This window comes from Pogoniulus pusillus, chromosome 4 (genome assembly GCF_015220805.1).
Source record: "Pogoniulus pusillus isolate bPogPus1 chromosome 4, bPogPus1.pri, whole genome shotgun sequence".
Classification (NCBI taxonomy): Eukaryota; Metazoa; Chordata; class Aves; order Piciformes; family Lybiidae; genus Pogoniulus; species Pogoniulus pusillus.
In genome coordinates this window covers 17572857-17588738 of record NC_087267.1, presented here as the reverse complement: position 1 = coordinate 17588738, position 15882 = coordinate 17572857, and the positions used below count along the sequence as shown (strand labels likewise).

The following is a 15882-nucleotide window of genomic DNA, read 5'->3' as shown; positions in this document are numbered from 1 at the left end:
TGTTGGAGGCTGCTCTTTGGATCTGGCTGAAATTCTATATAAAAGAATTTGAGAACATGAAATGGGCTTTCAAAAGCAACATGATGAAAAGGCTTCGAAACAAGACAGAAAACAAAACTGCAGCGAAATCTACCTCACCTCAACAGGTGCTTTCATGAAAGTCAGCAAGGAAAAACACCTGTAACTCTGAGGCTGACATTGTCACCTCTTTGGAGGTGGAGACAAGAAGCTGAAGATCACCAAACCAGTAAGAGAGGATCATTTCACAGGAGATATGCTAACAAGCAAGCAGCCTGAAGAGTTTTAATAACTGAGGGAAATTATCCCTTCCAAATAGGGCAAACAGGGAGTTGTCTGAAAAACTGGGGAATCCACAATATTTGGGTATTAAAGGCACAGATTTTCTACAGCCTGCTTTGCACAGGGTGAAGCCAATATTATAATGTGGTTTATTATGCTGGGGAAAGTATAGGCTGGATGTTAGGAGGAAGTTCTTCACAGAGAGAGTGATTGGCATTGGAATGGGCTGCCCAGGGAGGTGGTGGAGGCACCATCCCTGGAGGTGTTCAAGAAAAGCCTGGCTGAGGCACTCAGTGCCATGGTCTAGTTGACTGGATAGGGCTGGGGGATAGGTTGGACTGGATGATCTTGGAGGTCTCTTCCAACCTGGTTGATTCTATGATTCTATGATTATTATGTTTTACAGTTCCTATTCCAGGAATTCAGTTTAAATGTAAGAGCTAAGGGTAGCAGAACTGGTTATAGGATGCCCGAGCACCAGCTGAGGCAGGGAGGGCCTGGTGCAGAGCTGCTGTGCAGAGGTAGCACAAGGTGGTCACTGCGATGAGTTTTTCGATGTCCTGGTGCCGCGGCACCAGGACGCTGGCAGCACTCTCTCCTCCTCTTCCCCGGCTGCGCACGAACACCGGTACTTAGAGCCCCTCGAGTTCCCCTCTCCCGGGCAGCACAAGCACACCGACGGCAGGAGGGGAGCAGTGCCGGTGCCGGCTCCGGGCTCGCACTGCCCGGGGGCAGGCAGCGGAAGGGTTGCAGGTCTCGCCTGTCAGGGCGCACAACGAGGCCCTCCCGATGGCGGCACTCAGCCTCCCTCCTTCCCGCTCTGGCACAGGCGCCAGCGGGTGGGGGTGCCCCACAGCGCCGTTCGGCCCGGACGGCCGCGGCGGACAGCGCGGAGAGGCCTGGCTGCCGCCCGAGCGCTCAGCATTGCCTTTTTAGGGCTTTTCTTTCTTCCCCGTCCGCGTTCGCTCTTGTTCCCCCCGCGGTCTTTCCCCGTCTTCTCTCCTTGCAGGGACAGAGCCGGCCACCACGTCGGTCCGCCTGCCCCACCTCCCTGCCCGCCTTCCGCAGCGGGGCCTTGCCCAGCCCGCCACGGCCCGGCCCAGCACGGCGCCGCTCCGCCCCGCTCCGCCCGGCCCGCCCGCCATTGGCGGGGAGGAGGAGTCTGGCGGCAGCCGGCAGCTGCCGGGCTGAGGGGCGCAGCCCGGGGAGGGGGTGAGCGATGTCCCTGGCGGAGCGGCGGCGGCGGCGAGAGGAAGAGGCGGGGGAAGGGGAAGATGGGGATGGGGCCGGCGCAGGCGAGGAGGTGGTGCAGATCCGGCTGGGGGACAAGTGCTACCCGGTGTGCAAGAGGAAGCTGATCGAGCAGAGTGACTATTTCCGAGCCCTCTACCGCTCGGGCATGCGGGAGGCAGGGCAAGGCCAGGAGGAGCAGCTGCTGCGGGGGGGCCTGAGCGCTCTGGGGCTGGAGCTGGTGCTGGACTTCATCAACACCTCCTGCTTGGCTAGGCTGGAGCAGGAGGAGGAGGGCGATGAGGACCCCCCGTTGCTGGAGGAGCTGGTGGAAGCCGCTTCCTACCTGCAGGTCACGCCGCTGCTCCGTCTGCTGCTCTCCCAGGTGAGGCTGGGCAACTGCTTCGAGCTGCACCGCCTGGCTCAGGTCTACGGGCTCCAGGACTTGCACGACGCTTGTCTGGAGTTCATGGCTACCCATTACCACCAGGTGCTGCGGAGGCCCGATGCTCGGCCCCATCTGCTCCTGCCCCACGCTCTCCAACAGCACTTGAAGGAGATGCGAATGAGGGGCACCGCCACTCTTGTGGCCATCGGGGACTTCATGAGTTCCTCCTCCCTGGGCCTGCCTCGGGGCCGTCACCCTCAGGTGGAAGCCCCCTGGTCTATGCTGAGGTATGATGAGGAAGCTGAGAGGTGGCTGCCCCTGGCCAACAACCTGCCCCCTGATCTGGTCAACGTCCGAGGCTACGGGTCGGCGATGCTGGACAACTACCTTTTCATCGTTGGAGGCTACAGGATCACCAGCCAGGAGATTTCAGCTGCCCACTGTTACAATCCTTGCCTCAACGAGTGGAGTCAGCTGGCTTCAATGAACCAGAAGAGGTAACCCTTGCTCCCTGACACACCTCTGTCCGTCCGTGGTGTCAAAACAGTCCCTGTTGAGTCACCTGGTGTTGCCTGGACTCAGTGTTACCAGCAGTGATTCAGGCCTGCCTCACGAGTGTCTCCTGCGTGGTGTGGCGGGAAGGGCTGCAGTGCCTGGGGATGGCTGGGCAGCATGCCACAGGACAGGCCTAGCAAACCTTGTCTTTGCCAGCACAGGCTCTCTGCTGCAGCAGGGCTTCGCCCCTGTGTGCAGGCCTGTGCTGCACGGCCCGGGGCCTGCTGTGGAGAGGGAAAGATGGGAGGGGAGGCACTTTGCTCCTAAATGCCCCTAGTTAAGGCCGCAGCCGTGGGACAAAATGTAGGTGGCAGCGAAGTATTTTTTAGCGTAGATTTTCATTTACTGCAGAACAGTAGCATGGGAATGAATATTTTTGAACAAGCTCTGTTATCGTTCATGGTAGTTCCTGCAGGCCAGAAAGAATCTCGAGTTGTGCCTGTCCCTGCAAGGTGGCAGTGGCAAGTGAGTGTGTCTTTCTCCGAGTGATAAAGCAAGTTGGTTCTTATCATGGCAACTCTGCTCACCTCTTCACAGAACATGTTTGTGACCTCAGCCCCTTCATAGGGTCTCAGCTTTCAAGTTTTGTTGCTGGTTCTGTGTTTTCTGACCTCGCCTTTCAGCCCCTTGGTGGCCTGCTTGACATTTTGTGGCCGCAGCGAGAATTTTGTCACCGTGGCTTTTGCGTTCATCACGGGCAGCACTCGTGCCTGTCTGCTGAACAGATGTGCTGCAGTTGGAGCTGCAGTTAGCTCTGCATTGTATTTTTAGTTTGTTGTGCCGTGGTAAAGTAAGCAGGGCAGCTGGCCAGCGTGCTGCTCCAGAATTACAGTCCCGTGACTGTCCGCCAGTGAATCCGTGTCAGCTGATAGAACTGCATCCCAGGGGTGAATTTTGGACATACCTTGAGGGAGAGTTCTGGTTCCTGCTCAATCACAGAGTCATAAAATGCTTTGGGATAGAAGGGACCTTTAAAGGTCATTTAGTCCACTCACCCCTGCAATGAACAGGAACATCTTTAACTAGATCATAGAATCATAGAATCAACCAGGTTGGAAGAGACCTCCAAGATCATCCAGGCCAACCTAGCACCCAGCCCTATCCAGTCAACTAGACCATGGCACTAAGTGCCTCAGCCAGGGACGGTGCCTCCACCACCTCCCTGGGCAGCCCATTCCAATGGGAAATCACTCTCTCTGTGAAGAACTTCCTCCTAACATCCAGCCTATACTTTCCCTGGCACAACGTGAGACTGTGTCCCCTTGTTCTGTTGCTGGTTGCCTGGGAGAAGAGGCCAATCCCCATCTGGCTACAACCTCCCTTCAGGTAGTTGTAGACAGCAATGAGGTCACCCCTGAGTCTCCTCTTCTCCAGGCTAAACAACCCCAGCTCCCTCAGCCTCTCACAGGGTTTGTGTTCCAGGCCCCTCACCAGCTTTGTTGCTCAGAATGTTGTGTTTCTGGGGATAGGGCATCTGTGGCCTTTCTGGGCAACCTGTGCCAGTGTTTCATCATCCTCACTGCAAAAAATGTCTCCTTTCTATCTAGTTCACATCTATCCTCCTTTAGTTTAAAACTGTTACTCCTTGTGCTGTGCCAACATGCTCCACTAAAGTGACTGTCCCCATCTTTTATACAGGCCCCTTTTAAGTACTGAAAGGCTGCAATAAGGTCTCCCTGGAGCCTTCTCTTCTCCAGGCTGAACAATCCCAAGCCTCTCAGCCTTTCCTTAGAGGAGAGGTGTTCCAGCCCTGTGATCATTTAGATAATGCAGAATCCAGGATGCTAAGATGCTCTGTGCACACATGGATGAAACAGACCTGCTTTGCTTCTAAGTAGAAGGCAAAAGCCATCACATGTGTGCTGTGTGCTCAGCAGTTGTTGTAGTCTGTGTTACAGTCATTAGCTTTGTCTTTAGATGTAGACATCTGACTACTGTAGCTTGAGATCTGTTCACAGTAGATAGCTGCTCTCACTAGACTAGGTTGCTTAAGGCCTCATGCAACCTGGCCTTCAACATGTCTGGGGAGGGGATATCCACAGCCTCCCTGGGCAGTGTGTTCCAGTGTCTCACCACTCTATCAGGAGCTCCTCTCTAATATCTGTGCTAACTTGTTCTTGTGTGCTAAATGGATTCTGCCAGTGAAGCGGAAGAGCCCTTGGCTGTGCTCTCTATAGCTGCTTTCACAGCAGTCTCCTCCATAGATATCTCTCTCTCTGTTAGTGCAGCCCAGAAAAAGGTGGGGTTTTTTTCCCATTGTTTACCACTGTTCTGCATTCAGAAATCTCTGCACTCTGACCCTGAGATCATTTACCTTTCTGCATGACATTTTTCTTTCTGTGTGCATGTAGAGCTCTCTGCTTGTTTTCATTGAGTAAAAAATGTGGTTTGAACTGTGGTCAACCCCTACAGCTCACACTTGCCTTGTGTTGCTGAGGTTCCTTTCACAGGAAACAGGGGACATCAGAGGACAGCTCATACATGGCCTTGTCCCAACAGCAGGGGTACACACTGGGCCTGGCGCTTGGAGAGTGCTTTTGATACCTCAGGTTTAGCTAACTCACTGGTGTGAGTGGAATTATATCCCATGAATCTGATGGATTGACTGTTCAGCTCTCTCATTTCCAAGCTGTAATCCATGGAATAGTTAGTTGTGGAGAGCTGCCTGGTTGTTCATTGTTTGCTTTCCTTGTTTCCAGCTGCTCCAACACATTAGGAAATATTTAGTGTGTTTTCACACTCTTTTAATGTTCTTTAAATGAGTGTAAAAATACACTAAGTATTTCCTCATGCTCACTACAAGAGTGTAAAATGCACTAAGTATTTCCTCATGCTCACTTCCTATCCAAACACCTGCTGTTCCTGGCATGGAAAGGCAAATGGCAGAAGTTTTTAATGATCTATCGAGCCATTGTCCAAAGTTCCACACAAAATGTGCTGCTGGATGCTTGCAGCTACTTTTGAGTCAAATGAACCTTGCAGTTAATGCAATCCATAAATCTGAGGAGCTTCCACATAATGTCATCTATTTTAAACAGTGTTGGAGTGGTTAAGTGACTGACACCAACATCCTGGAGTCGCTGAATTTGAAAGCTGTGCTGTAGGTCTTTCATGGGTACTTTTCCCTGTGCTGCAAGAAACAATTCATTGGTGGAAGGCCAGCAAGCCCAAACTGGGTAAATGATCTCCACTCAGCAGACTAAGAAGCTTCAGTGAGTTGGTGACTAGAGAAGCACATGTGAGTTAGGAAACATGCATCCTGTAGTGCTCTGACACGAGGCACTTGAGTAGTTAACTCATATCCTCTGTGGCAGGACTTCAACATGTTTCAAAAGGAGGTAGAGGAGGTTCATGAGAAGCTCTCCATGAGCCAGCAGTGCCCTCATGCAGCCCAGAAGGCAGCCCCATACTGGGCTGCATCCAGAGCAATGTGGGCAGCAGGAAAATAGAGGGGATTCTGCTCCTTGACTCTGCTCTGCTGAGACCTTGCCTCCAATTATGTCTCCAGTTCTGGTGTCCCCAGCATAAGGGCACAGAGCTATTGGAGTGAGTCCAGAGGAGGCTACAAAGGTGATGCAAGGGCTGGAGCACCTCTGCTGTGAGGACATACTGAGGGAATTGGAGGTGTTCAGCCTGGAGAGGATTCCAAGGGCACCTTAGAGCTGCCTTCCAGTAGTTGAAGGCATCCTACAGGAACGCTGCAGAGGGACTTTTTCTGAGTGTGTCTAGAGACAGGACAAAGAGGAATGGTTTGCAGATGAGAGAGGGCAGAGTTAGACTGGATCTTAGGAAAAAGTTCCTCAGAGTGAGGGTGGTCAGACTCTGGAGTAGTCTTCTCAGGGAGGTTGTGGCTGCCTCCTGCCTGGGAGTATTTATAGGCCAGGTTGGATGAGGCCTTGAGCAGCTGAGTCTAGCTGAGAGGTGTCTCTGCCCATGGCGTGGAGGTTGGAGTAGATGAGTTCTGAGGTCCCTTCCAACCTGAGCCATTCTATGATATGCTGTCAATGTGTGAATAGTTTGTCAGCCAAAACTCCTGCACCATTCTCTTTCATAGCCACAGATTTGAAAGGCTTTGTAACATACCTTAGATTTTAAGAGACTGCTTGGAAAATGCATTTCCATTCTGTGTTTTTGTCTGTGTATTAATCAGTTGTTTTTTTTCCACCATAACTTTTTGCACAGGTAATTTTCTCTGAAACTCAGTATGTTCTGCAAATAATGATCCTCATTTCATACCTACTTTTGATTGCCATGCTGTTCTGTATTCTCTGACACAGAAAATATAATTACTGTAGGAGGAGATGGGCCAATGTGACCTAATCATAAAGGTCAGGAAATGAAGCTAATAAAAAGTTATTAATTCCTTCAAAGGGGCACTTTAGTTTTCTATAGCTGTATCAGGCTAAACAAAAGCAAAATGATTCTACCTGGAAACAAACTATTTTTCCAGATATATTTAATCAAAAGAAATTGTATGGGAGGCTGCTGCTAGGCAGGATTTCTTTTTGTCCAGACAAACCCTGCAAAACTACTTAGTGGTAACCTTTAAATCTTGGATTCATTCTGTTTGCTGCTCAGCAAGCCAGGCAAATTCCAGAGCCCCACTCCAGTTTTACAAACATGGTGCAGTTCCTCTTTTGTCTTTATGATGGGTTACAGCACTCCAGTGACTTGCACATGCCCAGTTAGTTGAGACAGTAAAATCATTTTGACTCAGCAGTAGAGAAGGAAAAAACCTTTCTAGGCAAGGAAACCGTTTCTGAGGAGGGGAAGAACTCAGCTTTTACTGGACCAACTTTCATGGCTGGCAGGAATAGGTAGGCATCCAAACCCTCTATCTACAGGTCCTCCAGTTTCTTCCTACAGGCTTGTACCTGCAGTAGCTGTAGATCATTGTTTCTCCCTAGATTCTTTTAAATATGTAAGACTGAAGGCTTGTTGACCTGCAGCACTCAGAAAGCTGCCCTTTGCTGTGTATGGAGTGTGACAGCAGAGTGGCGCAGAATAAGAAATAGAGCCACAGGGCATTACTGCAACTACCCTGCCTTCTGCTCAGTTCTGGGAGGCACTTCAGCTGACAGAGATCTCTTGCTCCAGGGGAGCAAAGGATGTGTTTAGTAGGGTACAGGAGATGTTCTCTTCTTTCTTTGTCAGAATGCAGTTCAATGTGTACAGCTTTGAATTCATGGTTATTAAAGAAGCTCTAGATTGGAGATGAAGCCAAGTGCGCAGTCTTGGGCATTCATCATTTGTGCAGTTTTAACTGACAGAAGATCCTTTATTGTGTGTATATGTAATGTGTTTTGCTCTACTAAAGCAATTTTATTGCTTTTGTAAGTTGGTAAAATAAAATTTTCCTAAAAGCCAAGTAAAAATGAGGCATCCACTGAACAGGAGTTAACTAAACATTTAGAGCTCAAAGTAGGCCTGCTTGAAATCCAGAATACAATAATCACCAATCTCAGCATCAACATCATTAGCATCCACAGTGTCCCTGCTCACTGCCCTAAATACTTATGGTGTAATGACAGAGTTGTGGCCTCTCACAGAGTTCACAGGCTGCAGTGTGTGAATGAAGTAATGAGGCAAGTTGTGAGTGCTGATGAGAAGGCTCTGGGCAGACCTAGGAGTGGCCTTCCAGTACCTGAGGGGGGTTACAGGCAGGCTGCTTAGGGACTGTTTACAAAGGCCTGCAGTGAAAGGACAAGGGCAATGGTTTGAAATGAGAGAAAAGCAGGTTTAGATTGGATGTGAGGAACAAGTCCTTTAGCACGAGAGTAGCGAACACTGCAACAGTTTGTCCATGGAGGTATTCAGGGTGAGGCTGGACAAGGAGCTGAGCAATCTGCTCTAGTGGAGGATGTCCCTGCTGTCTGCAGGGCATTGGACTGGCTGACCTTTGGAGGCCTCTTCCAACCCCAACCATTCTGTGGTTCTATGATCATGTTGGAGCCTGGGTAGGAAGAACCTTCTTCCCTGTATTTTTCTCTACACCTGTGCAACCCATCTGAATGGTGCAGACCTTTTTTTACAGGTCCAACTTCAAGCTGCTGGCTGTCAATGGAAAGCTCTACGCCATCGGTGGCCAGTCCCTCTCCAACGTGGAGTGCTATAACCCAGAAAACGACTGGTGGAATTTTGTAGCATCCCTGCCAAACCCTCTTGCAGAGTTCTCAGCTTGTGAATGCAAGGGCAAGATCTACGTGATTGGAGGATACACGACACGAGGTAGAGGCCTGCTTTTGCTCTTGGGCTTTGAGATCTGGTTGCTTAAAGGCCTGCATCCTTTTCTTCTCTTTTGCAGGGATTCTTTTGAATCTTTTAAAAAATCTGTTTTGGCTGGAGCACTGCCTCGTCAGGAAAGGCTGAGAGCCCTGGGGCTTTTTAGTCTGGAGAGGAGAAGACTGAGAGGGGATCTAAGAAACTGATAGAAAGGCTGAGAGCCCTGGGGCTTTTTAGTTTGGAGAGGAGAAGGCTGAGAGGGGATCTAAGAAACTGATAGAAAGGCTGAGAGCCCTGGGGTTTTTTAGTCTGGAGAGGAGAAGACTGAGAGGGGATCTAAGAAACTGATAGAAAGGCTGAGAGCCCTGGGGTTTTTTAGTCTGGAGAGGAGAAGACTGAGAGGGGATCTAAGAAACTGATAGAAAGGCTGAGAGCCCTGGGGCTTTTTAGTTTGGAGAGGAGAAGACTGAGAGGGGATCTAAGAAACTGTTAGAAATAGATGAGGGATGGGTGTCAGGAAGGAAGGGACAGGCTCTGCTCACTTGTGACCTGTGATAGGACAAGGGGATATAAACTGCAGCACAGGAATTTCCACCTCAACATGAGGAAGAATTTCTTTACTGTAAGGGTCATGAAGCACTGGAACAGGCTGCCTAGAGAGGTTGTGGAGTCTCCTTATCTGGAGATTTTCAAGCCCTGTCTGGCTGTGTTTCTGTGTGGCCTGCACTAGATTATGTTCCTGATCTTGCAGCAGGTTTGGACTCAATGATCTCGCTGGGTCCTTTCCAACCCCTAACATCCTGTGATTCTGTAATGTAGAAAGCTGCATAATACTTCTTAAAAGTTTGTAGAAAAACATCACTGGGAGAAAATAATTAACAAGTGAAACAGACAAAATTAGCTCTGTCATAGAGGAATCAGGTATTTATGATTTTGTCAGGGCCCACATGTGCCTGGGGCTCTGTTATTCTGAAGGAGCAGACTTATGGGCACAGGCACCCAGCCTGGCCTGTGTTTATTTTAGATTTTGATGATCATGCAGTAGAAATAGAAATCTCCACAGATACACTTTGTTTACTTTTTGAATGCCCATCTTGGACTGTCAGAAAGAAAAACATGAAGAAAATCCCATCTTGGGTTAGTGTTCCTCATGTGTTAGCCGATATGACAGTCCTTTCACTGTAGCACTTCAGTATTTCACAGGCAAATTCAAGCTACAGGTGAGATTTTCAGTGCTGGAGTAACTCCATGCAATAACTAAAATTAAAAGGCTAAGCAAGAGTCAATTTTTTATTTCCTTTCTATACTGCTTTCTGAAGATACTGTACCAAGGGGAAAATGTGAAGTCCCATTCCCTGCTGCCAGTTACTTTTTAAGTGGCATGCTTTTGCCCTACATAAAGAAAAGGAGCTTCCATCTGTCCATGCCTTAAGCATGCTGTGCCATTCTTTGGGATGATGGGAGCAATACCATTTGCTCAGAGTTTTAGAAGTTGTTTGGTTGGTTTTTAATGTCAAACGTTCAGTATTTACTAGGATTTCCTAAACTTCAAGTCCTGTCTCTAGGCCTTTGCCCATGGTAGTTTTAATTTTTGTTTTCCGAGTGGAGAATAGAATTGGAAGAGAATTTTGCTTTTCCAGAGTACTGCTTGCAAAGCTAAACTGACATTAGAACAAGCTGTCCTAGTCTCTGAGCAGATTTGGCCATTATAAGGTTTGTGAAAGTCACACTTCTACTGCTCATAGACCTGTGGCAATGTCAACCTTCAAGAGCATTTTGGACTGTTCTGACCCAGAACCTGGTGGCTTGACTGAGAAAACAAAAGACACCAATGTGCCTGTGGCCATAGGTAGGGTCCTGCTGTGTTGTGTTGTGCAGTTCCAGTCCTCTGATCATTCCCGATGAAGAATTTGTTGGTAGCTGGCATTAGGACTGAAAGATGTCTGGCACACAACACTTGCTATGCAGAAAAGTCAGACCCAAGGGCAAACATCCTCTGGGACAAGAGCAGAGAACAAGGAGAAGGAGCTGGAGCAGAGTAATAGGAGTCTAGAGACTGTATTTTTGTTTAGGGGAAGACATCAAAGAGGTAAGAAGCAAAAGCCCTCGTTTGGTTAACAGTGCTACAAGATGATGGGTGTCTCAGTCTCTCCTACACTCCTTGCACTTTGCATGTTGCTGTTCTGGTGCTTGTGCTGTTCTTCCCTCAGGCTGCCTGCTCCTGGTACCGTGGATAAAGGTCAGGATGCAGATCCTTTCCCATTAAAATTCACTAACACAGTATTTAGTCAGCATCCCTCACCTATGCCAAGTTTCTTACTCAGTACTTACTACCTGTGGTTTCTGATGAAGGAGGATAGCCAGGCAGTTACCTCCTCTGTCTTCCACACCTCAGAGGATGGACTGAATGATCTTGGAGATCTCTTCCAACCTGGTTGATTCTGTGATTGCCACTGACCTTCAGGTCTCTGTCTTTTCCTAAAAGACATTTTTGATTGAAACCAGAAAGTGAACCAGTGTAAAGTTGTGAGCAGCAGATGAGCCCTAAACATGTTTAAATGCAAGGCCTGTCAGGGTAACAAACACCTGTGCTTGACAGAAATAAGGATCCTTTTTCTAAACGAGGGTCTGCAATCAGTGTGTGTGTGACAGCAACCAGACTTCAGAACCAGAGTTACGCAGGCAATTGACCTTCCAAGTTGTAAAGGTGTCAGAGAGCATTGAGGGCTGACTGAGAGGTGCTGAGCTTCACTGTCTGTTTCACTGCCTCCTCTACAAAAGTAGAACACATGCAGCAATGAAATTGTAAATGCCCATTTTCTTTCATTCTGCTTTTAGAGCTTCTGCATGTACCTCAGTTTGGGTAGGCTTTGTGGGCTGTGCATTTTTAATCTGCATGGAGCTTTCTCCTGAGACTGCACTTTCCTGAAGATGATAGGATATGGAACTTCCTGCTGTAAATGATGATGATGGCACCTCTTGAATAAGAGGTCCTGCTGCCAGTTCTCAGCTCTCACTTGTGAACCTCCATCCTACCAGAAACTCTGTGTCAGGTGCTGTGATGTTCACGTGTTGTATTGTGGGATGTTTTGTTGTTTCAGTGGCTATAAGAGACTCAGGCTCTGGAGTGAGTAAATGAGGGCCATCACACTGGAGACTTCATTTCATAGCACTTTCCACCTGAAAAGATTACTGCTAGAAGTAGACACAGAAACTTCATTGCACTTTGCCTCCACTCAAAGAGTCAGAGAACCGTACATTGTCTCTGCAGTACTCTGATCGGCAATGTCATAGAGCACTGCCTTGACATCTTCACTCTTTTTTCCTGTGGTCTGAAGTGGATTAGATGTTCCAGAAGACAGTGTAAAGTAATAAACAATGACTGAACATCACCAGTGTGTAAGCAGATGCCCTCCCTGGTCATGCTGCTGAAGCATTTAGTTTGTCACAATGCAGTTGTATTTATGGCTATTTACACCTGTGCCCTTGGAGAACTTGTCAGTATGTCACCTTCTGCTCTTCCACATGGGAGCTCATCTGGACATCATTTTACAAGATAGACTTAGAACAGGGAGTAGATTTTATTAAAAGACCAAGCTGGAATCTGCAAGCCTGTTGCAGCTTGTCACTTGGGTTTGGATTTAAGCTTAGATTTCCTGAGATTGAAACTGAATTTCCTGGCTAAGGAATCCTGTGCCTTCTGTGTTAGTTTAGTGAAGTCTTGGACACAGCCAGGGTCTCCACTGCACCATAAATCACAGATGGGTTGTAACAGCTTCACAGAAGAACAGTGTTGCAGGCTCGAGTCACAACTGAGTACAGATACGGCTTCAGCTTTGTTCTGTGCCTCTGATACTTCTTAAATTGCTTTGACAATGGACGTTTTTCTCTTTATAATGTCCTGAATATGTGCTCTTAGTTCATCTATGCCACTTCCTGAAATATAACTAGCTTCATCAGTTTTATTCCCTAAAGCTCTTGGTTTATGTGGAAGGAAATGCCAAGTATCCAAGTTAAGCCTGGGTGATAAATCATCGCTTCACAGCCATTAACGAAGCACACTGTCTTCATGATGCTTTGAGTCATCTGGCTTCACTATTGGAGAGCAGATTGTTGTTCCATTTCCCTTTGCAGAAAAATTCTTATTGCAATTGGAGACAAAATGAAAAGCAAAAGTTCAAATGTAGGGATTATTCTGCTGAAATCCACATCCCCAGATCACTTCCATCATGTAATGCGCCAGAATTAGCTTCATTCTTCCCTCTGCAAAGGAACAGAACGTTCAGACCTTATCATCAAGGTCAAAAAACTGAAGTTCTCAATGATCAATATTTCTTCTGTGCTTTTGCACTGTAATAACACATCAGCAACCAATAATAATGACTGATTATAGAGAGGAGGAATCTTTCTCATTTATTTCTTTGGTTTATTATTGATTTGCTTTCTGATTTATTTATTTGTTACTGCTTCTCCTGTGTTTCAGACAGGAATATGAACATTTTGCAGTACTGTCCCACCTCTGATTCCTGGACCACCTTTGAACTTTGTGATGTGCACGTTCGCAAGCAGCAGATGCTGTCTGTTGAGGAAACAATTTATCTGGTGGGGGGCTGCATCCATGAGCTTGGACCAAACCAGAAGTCCAGCCAGAGTGAGGACGCCTTAACTGTGCAGTCTTACAACACTGCTACCAAAGAATGGCTCTACCTCAAAGAGAACACCTCCAAATCAGGCCTGAACTTGACGTGCACTCTGCACAACGATGGGGTCTATATCCTGAGCAGGGATATCACTCCATCCACCAGCTTGGAGCACCGTGTTTTCCTGAAGTACAACATCTTTACAGACAGCTGGGAGTCACTGAGGCGCTTCCCAGCCTTTGGACAGAACATGCTGATCTGCTCTATGTACTTGCCTGATGTGCACCATGTGTAACGCCAGCCACTTTCTCTTTGCAGCTCATTGATTACTCTTGGAAGGAATATTGCCCTCTCTACACTGTTCCATTTTTCAGGACGTAATGTGTGTGCAGATCTTAGGCTTAAAACACTGCCTCTCTTCTGTGGAGAAGTTACAACACTGAGTATTGAGAGAAATGCTTCCAGAAACAGTTCTGAGATGGCAGTTAGTAAAAGTTACTGCTTTGGACTCAAACTTCCCCCAAGGTTTATTTACAATTTAAGTGCAGAACTGCTCTGTTGGTAACTGATAAAGGGATTCCAAAGGCAAAACTGATCAGACTAGTATTGCTCTTCATCTTAATAGTGTAGGAGACGAGCAGGAAGTACACATGATAAAAGAAGAACTAGTGCAATAAAATAAATAAGTAGTAGACTAAAAAGTCACAAAAGGAAGGATTCCTCTTAAAATACCATTTCTGCTCCAACTATGTCTTTTCAAATACACACTGTTTAAAATTGTGTCACATTTGTATCTCTTCTATGGTAACAGATGAGAGGGCACCATCAACAAATACAGACTTCCCCTGAATTATTTGTAATTAAATGCTCTGCCAGGGGCTAGGAGGAGTTGTATAGAAGCTTACAGGTGTTGGTTGGATGCTAGATGCTTCTTTAATGGCTGTTGGCAACCTTTATTGACACTGTTAAGGTAGTGGTAAAAAAGGCTCTAAGGTCAAGTGGAGAAGGCTGGTCACCTTCAGAAAGGTTTTAAGCTTTAGTTCCTTTGATTTCTGCAGTACTGAGTGTCAAAAGGTCAAATTGTAGCTGGTGATTCAGCACCAGGCACATCATGCTTGACCACAAGTCACCCAGGACATCCATCATTTGGTATGGCAGGGCTGAACTGTGTGAACAGCTTTCTTCCAGCAGCATACAGAGCAGGTGCATGTAAGTGTTGGCTCTGTCTTGTGTACCGGTAGAGATCCCCTGAGATCTGTCACACAAAGTGGTTACTTCTCTACAAAGAGCACTCTAAGGTGATCACCATGAATACTCTCGTGGGAATACAGGAACTGTCTGGGAGCTTTCCCCAGTTCCTTCTTATTGCCCTTTTTTGTAGCTGACAAGTTCCTAAGTGTCTTCTGAACACATCTGCCCAGGTATGAGCTGTGTGTTCTTGGTCTTGGTCATCATGGGATGGCTTCACTGTGTCTTAAGGAAGAGGTAACCAGAGGCATGTGCTGAACACATTGCAGAGGTGCTGGTTGTGCTCTTTCTTCACATGTAAAGGCAAGAGGTTTAATTCACCTGAATGAGTTCCTAGTTTGTATTTTTCTTTATTGGAATTCAGGAGTCTGTTGTACAGAGGAGGTAGCAGCAATGGTTCCCTCAAGGTCTTTGGATTTCCTGCTTTTCCATCGTCCTGAATTAAATCAGTCCTAACTAAAAGAGCTACCAGAATGGAAGTGCCTTGCCAGTGACTGCTTATGCATTCAGTGCTTAGGTGCAGCATTTTGATGCTTCTGATTGTGCATAGCAACCCAAACTGAAAATCCCAGGAAGCTTGTCTAGAATTAGATCATTTGGTTTTGAACTTTTAAGATGCAGGTGGACATGAAGCAAGGTATTTTAGGTGTCCAACATTTACCTTTTGGGTGGAATTTTCACAGACAGGTGGTGTGTGCTGTGCTTCAGCCCCAACTAGTGCCTGTCAGTCAGCTGTGTGCGTGAACTTCCTTAGTTCAGCCCATGTCTGTGTGTTAAGCCATGAACTGAGCAACTGCTGTATTTTGGCAGCAGAACCAAACCAAACAATGGGTCAGCAATGGAGAAATAAGGTGACTGACTCAAGTGTCAGAACAAATATAAATAGTGTGTTGTTTTCTGGAGGTAAACCTATCTCAGTCACATGATGTTCCTTGCTTCCCTTTGTTTCTTTTCAGTTCCAGATCCAATACCCTGCAGTCACCCCTAAAGCAGCTCAGATGCATTTGGGTGGAGTGATGTAAGCTGCAACATTCCCTTGCCTAGTGAATGAACCCTGAGTTCCTGTCACTGCAGACTTGCAGCATGGTGTTTAATGAGGTCGTTTCAGACCCATCCATTTGTCAGCGCAGTCATAACTCTAAGAGCTCCATCTCATCTTTTACTTTTTCACAAGAGGCCTTTCCATATTGGGTTTGTCTACATGTTGATTTCAGCTTCCAGTAATCAAGGGACTGTCTTGAATATCTAGAAAACCTGCACAAATGTAGAGGAGAAAGACAGCTCAGACTATTTAGTCAG

General features: G+C 47.2%; 1 protein-coding gene across 3 annotated transcripts; it reads left to right on the top strand.

The window, feature by feature from the left end:
* Positions 1-1497: 1497 nt before the first annotated feature.
* KLHL42 (kelch like family member 42) lies at positions 1498-14115 on the top strand. 3 transcript variants are annotated; one of them, XM_064142278.1, is made up of 4 exons: positions 1498-1915; positions 2180-2415; positions 8508-8701; positions 13179-14115. In XM_064142278.1, exons 1-4 carry the CDS (start codon positions 1520-1522, stop codon positions 13628-13630), a joined length of 1278 nt encoding a protein of 425 aa, XP_063998348.1. In that variant the 5' UTR covers positions 1498-1519; the 3' UTR covers positions 13631-14115. The 3 variants fall into 3 exon arrangements, with proteins under 3 accessions (XP_063998348.1, XP_063998347.1, XP_063998346.1); XM_064142277.1 differs by having other exon boundaries at positions 1498-2020; XM_064142276.1 differs by having other exon boundaries at positions 1498-2415.
* Positions 14116-15882: the final 1767 nt, after the last annotated feature.